The 6,401-nt window shown below is 55.4% G+C and overlaps 1 protein-coding gene across 1 annotated transcript; it reads right to left on the bottom strand.

Moving 5' to 3' along the window:
- Positions 1-6,121, bottom strand: LOC121593489. Its single transcript, XM_041915861.1, has 6 exons — positions 5,844-6,121; positions 3,576-5,550; positions 3,250-3,491; positions 2,587-3,175; positions 1,787-2,480; positions 1-1,707 (listed from the first exon to the last, which is right to left on the bottom strand). Exons 2-5 carry the CDS (start codon positions 5,445-5,447, stop codon positions 1,803-1,805), a joined length of 3,381 nt encoding a protein of 1,126 aa, XP_041771795.1. The 5' UTR covers positions 5,448-5,550; positions 5,844-6,121; the 3' UTR covers positions 1-1,707; positions 1,787-1,802.
- Positions 6,122-6,401: the final 280 nt, after the last annotated feature.

Genomic DNA, 6,401 nt, shown 5'->3' on the forward strand with positions numbered 1-6,401 from the left:
TAAGGCGAGTTTTTTTTTCTCGCGTTCGTCTCGGACTATTAGCTGTTCGTCAACTAACTTTCTCTTATGCTGAATAAAATGTTTCAATTTTCCTGTAAGCGCTTTGCGAAAATATTAGCCTAAGCATTAGACACATAAGCGTTATCTCTTTTTTGCTGCTACGACTCCGCAGCGCCGTTGAGACATCGTATCTTGTTTAATATTAATCCTAGCGAGGCAGTGAAAAGTTACGACGATAGCTTCTAACACAGTACCAACAACTTAAGGAAAACAAAAACAATCGAATAAAAAAAACCTCACCTCCTCACCCCCCCCCCCTCCTCCTTCTCTCTCTCACTTTTTACGTTAAATTGTTCTAGAGCGTTCTGCGGCACCCCTTCCGAGTGCCGAGTTTTGGCGAGGATGAGTAATACAGCGCCTATTCATTACATAATTCCTATTAAAGTAAGCTTGCTATCTTGCAAACAGCAGAAGGGTTTGCAGGGGCACCGAACTCGTTCGATTGCCTTTTTTCTTCAAATAAAAGCACATCGGTGCTGAGCAAACGCATCTTCTTCCAGCTATCTTTCCTACAACTCGCCTTTAGCATCTGGCGTTCCATAGGTTCTCTTCCCTTCCCTCTCTTAGGCTAGTATTTTCTACTGCTTCTACTGTCAGCTGACAGACTGGCAGGACAGGGCAGTGTGAGCTTCCAGCGCTTGCTCGCTTTTCCTTTGCGCTAATTGCCGTGCTTGTTTTGCAAATAAGTGTAAGTTTTGTAAATCGTTTTGGATTCTGTATTTGTTTTGGGGTTTAATTCAATTAACAGACTTATAAAGTTCAGTGCAGGAGGTCGTTTCAAAGCGTTGGGATAAATAAACAAATACGGTGGGATTTTTTTTTTTGCAATAGACCAACGAAAAAAGGCAAATAGTGACCAATGTCACCAACGACCGAGTAGAACCACATTTTAGCAAAACAATTCTAAAGGTTAATTTGCCCCTGTTGGGGCTTTTTCTACAATTCATTTCGAAATTAGAGATCTTGTCTAATAGACGAACAAAGCATGAAATAATAATGTACGATTATAAATGCAAGGAGATGAACGCTAGCAGTTGCAATAAATGAAATATAAATTAAATACATAAACTTTGCCTTGGTAATGCGACGGTCGCATTCGGCGGAACCGAAGCGAACTATTTGAAACTTGTTGACTCGTTCGTAGCTTCTTCGGGTTGGCCCCTCTGGCTGAATGTTCTTCCTTTTTTTTCTTGCTGCCACGTAAGGAACTATAATCTTGGGTCGTTAGGGCCCACATTGAAATCTTGCAATAAATTAAATTCATGAAATAAATGGTGTCGAACGGAAATTTCAACAATTATTGTATGAATTTTCAGCTCGAACCCGGCTCCCAGCGCATAAGTATAAGTGTCCTGTTCTGTGTTTGAGTGTTCCGTTTGTACTTTCTCGGGGTGTTCTCATGAGACACACTCGAACTTGAACAGCTTAATTCATTCAACAAGTTCAATATAACGCGAGCCATACATAAAACCCCATTTGGATGATCATCATTGACCACAAAACGAACAAAAAACCTTAACAATGCATTAAAGTGAAGCTGCAACCAACAACAAAAAAATATCCTGGCGAAAATACCGTACCGGCGGTGACGAATGAGCGATGAGTGCAACAGGAACGGACCGGATGGTAAACAATGGATCGTCAAATCTAAAAAAAGAAAAGGGTTGAGAAAAACCGTAGTTACTAAAACAGCCACCTGTTGCGCGGTGCAAAATCGTTAGCTCACTTTGGCGTTCTCAGGCTCACTGCTCTTCCCAGAGCAGCTCCTGTTTTCCATTGGGAAGTACGCGCTTGCCGACCACGGCAAACATGGGGCGGGATGTTCTGTTGCGTGTTTGCACCGGTTCCCGTACGGCCGTCGGATCCCAGTAAACGCCGCTCACCATGCAGGAGCTGTTGCTCGTGCTTGAGTAATAGCCCCCACTACCGCCACCACCCGCTGCCCCCGTCCGGCCTGCATTCTGCTCTTCCGCAGTTCCGTTCGAGCCGATCAGCTCGCCGGCCAAGATGGCGGTGTCCGAGTTGCGGCGCCGCTTGTGGCGCTTCGTGTCGCTGTAGTTTTTGCTGGCCAGCGCCACCAGCCGCCCGGACGATCGGCGCCCGCTCGCCATCGGTTTGTGGTCCTCCGTGGCGGAGGTGTCGGATGCCACGCTGCCACTGCCACCGCCGACGGCTCCAACCTGCTCGCTGCCGGTCGAGGAAGTGGAATACGTGTGGGAGCTGCGCGGCCGGCGCCCGGAGACGGCACTGCCGCTGCTGGGCCCGCTCGTGCTGTGTGCGTTGTTATGTCGCTGCACATTCTGCACCGACAGCTCGCTCAGCACGGAGTTTTCGTCGATTTTCTGCAGCTGGCCGCCGGTGGAAGCTCGGCGCGACAGGTGGGAAGCCGCTGCTGTCGGCGCTGCGCCCGCCCGCTTGTGCTGTGAAGACGGAGGGTGAGAATACGAGTTAGATCAGTAACACGTCCCTCAAAATGCTTTAGAACAAAAACATTAAAAAAAAATAAAAACATTGCATGAGCCCCACCAAGAATTCTGCCGTCTGCTGCCGCTTCATGGCCGGCCCTTGCCGGTGCCCGTCGACGGTGCGGCGCTTCACGGAACCCTTTCGCCCGCCCCGGATCCTCCCCAGCCCGTACGGCACAGGCGGGTCCAGTCGGTAGAAAGGATTGTTCGCACCGTCGAAATTGGCCCGCGGCGGAAACAGCGACTCGAGTCGGTCGCGCATCGGCAACAGCACGGGCGAGATGAACCGAATGCCCCGCTGTTTGCGCTTCCGGGCACCGATCAACCGTGCACCGTTGGTGGCATTGAACGGCACCGCACCGGAGGTTGGGGATGAGTTTGAGGCAAGCGATGCGTCCGGTACCCTCGCACCGGCGGTTGATAGGGGTTGTGACGCGCTAGTAGCAGCGACTGCGGTGCAGGCGACGGTGCCGGCAGACTTGGCGTCCGTGGCGTCGGGACTCGCTGAAGCGTGGAGGACCGCCGGGGGCGCGATCAGGTCGGCAAAGTTGATACGCGGATCCTCGAACGATGTCGGCCGCTCGGCGTAGTTTAAACCCAGCATCCGCTCTCGGGTTGCTGCATCCATGAAGTAGTTCTTCTCGTGGTTGCTGCAATTTAGAAAGCAAGCGGAACGTTAACGTTGCGGACCGAGGGACCGACACAGCACAGAGCAGAATCTTACGTGCGGGGCAGAAAGCAAGGCACTTGCAAGCACGTGGGCAGCATCCGCAACAGGTGCTCGGTGACGGTCTCCTCTGCGCCGAGCGGTATGGTGGTGGCCTTCATCGGCGGGGGCAGCGCTTTCCGCAGCGTCCACAGGTTGGCCGGCTGGGACACTTCCCGACCGTTCAGGAACCGGTCCGTGTTGTACCGGAGCGTCAGCTGCAGCAGATCGATCCGCTCACTCGTGGTTAGCTTCAGGGCCTGGTGGGGGAGGGGGTGGGAGATTGAAAGCAAAGTTTAAAGAGGAAACGTGCGCGGCGAATGAGAGAGCATCACAACCCGTACCGATCCCGGCAGCTGTAGCGCGCGCAGATTGTCCTCGATGTACGGCACGATGGCGAGCCGCAGATCGTACAGCCGGCAGCCGTTCCGCATGATCAGATTGTACAGCGCGAGGTGCACGAGGTTCACCGTGCCCAGCTCGAACCGCCGGACGAACTCGTGCCCGTGGTTGCAGATCGAGCAGATGAACAGGTAGAACGTGTCGCCCAGCAGGATGGGAAACTGCAGGCTGCGCACGCACCGCCCGTGGAACCACTGTTCGCAGCGCCGGCACTGGATCATTTCGCGCGTCCACTCGCCGTCCGCACCGCAGTAGCAGTAGTGCCGTTCCGCGTTCACCCGATGCTCGCTGTCCCAGTGCAGGGAGTGCAGGCTGTACGGCAGCTGGCTGGCGCTGGTTAGCGGCGAAAACTCATCTGGAATGACGATCGAACGAAATGGAGGCGACGGTTGCGCTGATGGTGCTGGGGATAGTGCTGCTAGGCTGTTGGGTGCGTGCTCGTTCGTAAGCGAAACACACTCTTCTTCCAGCTCCTTCTCCTCCGCCCGTTCCGCACGCTCGACGTGATCCACGAGCTTCTCCTGTTGGTCCCGTTCGCCCGAGCATTTCCCATTCGCTGCTGGTCGCTCCGGCTCCTCCTGCTCTAAGTATTCCTCCAAAAACTCCTCCTGCAGCTTCTGGTCCACGTGCTCTAACTGCTTCTCCCGTTTCGTCCGCTCTACCTGCTCCACGTGTTCTAGCCGCTGCAGCTCCGCCTTGTCGTGCCGTTCCTCCCGGTCCACCTGTACCGCCTGATCAACCGAGCGCGGGCAGGAGGACGGTTGCCTGGGGCTGGCCGCGTGCGGCTTCCGCACCCCGTTGCCGGCCATGCGCGTAATGCGCGACAGCTCGACCCGCACCGTGGTTTGGTCCTCGAACCGCACCAGACAGCTGCGCTTCGGCTCGAACTCGATGACTGTGCCGAGGTAATACTGATCGTTGTTCGAGATCCGCACCAGCACGTCCTCGCACGGTCTCAGGTGGTCAATCTCCACCGATTCCTCTTCGCGGGCATCACTGCTGCCGTCGCCGCTATCCGCACCGTTGCTTGTGCTGGTGGCGGAGACGATCTGGCACGCCTGCTCCACCTTCTTCGCCGTCGTGGAGGGATGGCAGGACTTTACCGACGGCAGCGGCCGGGCCGCATCTGTCCTCGCCAGAAGCGAAAACGCAGGAGGAGGCGAAGGAGAAGGAGGGACGGCAGAGGAAGTATTGGCTGCTGCGGGTGACCTCTTACCCGTCCCGTTTGCTGCTGGCGCACGGACGTGCACATCGCCCTCCTGCATCATGTCGTCCTCGTCCTCGTCCTCGTCCTCATCCTCGTCGTCGTCGTCGTCGTCCTCGTTGTCGCACGCTTTCAGCAGCTTGTCCAGCTCGCCGAGCTTGTGCCGCAGGTTGTGCGTGAGCGCCCGCTTGGCGCTCTGGTACTCGTGCGGCCGGCCAGGGTAACGGCGCTTCTTGTTGATGCTGATCTTAAGGTTGTTCGTGGGCGTCAGGATGGTGATGGAACCGCCACCACCGGACGCTCGTGGCCGATCGTGGATGATGATGTGCCGCGACTCACCCGATCCGGGGCTACCAGCTGCTCCAACTCCAACGCCTCCGCCGCCGCCGCCACTACCACCAGCACCACCCGCACCACCGACACTACCACCGCTCTCGCCAGCCTGCCCGTTCCGGGCTAGACGTTCCTCGCCGGGGCTTCGGGACGCATTCGGCTGGTTGGCCGTCGAACCGCCGCCGGTCGAACTGCGGGCCGGACCACCACTGTCCGCCTGGATTAGCACCACCGAATCACCATTGTCGTACCGCACTTCGACCGGGGAGCCAAGCATGCTGCTACTGCTGCTGGGGCGGTCCGGTAGCCACCAGAGTTCGAATTGTGTCTGGCAGGATGATCACGTTGCAACCGAGCCGACCATCCGAGCGTGGACCAACCTAAGCTCGCCGGATAAAATGGGCGCACGGCAACAGGAAAGGGAAGACAGAAAAGTAAAAGGAAACGCTGGCTTTTAAACCACTGCTGATTCAATTGTTTTCTACCATTAACGGCCCCGCTCACTATCTCTGTCTCTGTCTATTTCTCGCTCTAAAATGTTCCCCCATTCTACACCAACCTGCGCGCACACACATTCCAGATGTACGTTTGCATGTGTGTGAGTGTGCGTGTGGATTTTTGTCTGAATAGGTGCGTTCTGTCGGACCGCAGCAAGAATGGCCGCTCGTCTTACCTGCGCCCGTTCGGCCGTAGCGTGGCGTGCCGGTGCCACTGCACACGCTGAAAGCAAACAGCTGCACGAAACACGGATTCACTGTCCCTTTTTCATCGAACGGCCCCTCGCGAGGTTGTCTTCCCAGCAGTCAAAACAAAAAAAAAACAACAATCCAAAGCAAATTCACAGTACCGCACACGTTCTAGCGGGGGTTTGCTTGCGTTCGGCATGCGCACGCCACACGTCCGTACCTGACTAGACGGTCTTCACGATTGCTGCTGCTGCCGCTGATGCTGCGGTTTGCCTGTACAAGGGCTGGAAAATTTGGTTACATTTTGCAGCTACAGCTGTCAGTCGAGCGCACTGACAGCGGCTGGTACGTGTGCCTGTGCTCAGCAGCGGGTGCAGGCGGCTTTCGAGCGCTTCCGCACCTTTCGACTGCGAACAGACAGCTCCAACCGGTAGGCGGGAAAAACATGACGGACTCAAACAGGACGGTGGATTTTTTTGTCAATGAAAAAATGAGAGAGAGAAAGAGAGAGAGAGAGAGAGAGAGAGAAAGAGAAAGAGAGAGAT

This window comes from Anopheles merus, chromosome X (assembly GCF_017562075.2).
Source record: "Anopheles merus strain MAF chromosome X, AmerM5.1, whole genome shotgun sequence".
In the NCBI taxonomy this organism is placed as follows: domain Eukaryota; kingdom Metazoa; phylum Arthropoda; class Insecta; order Diptera; family Culicidae; genus Anopheles; species Anopheles merus.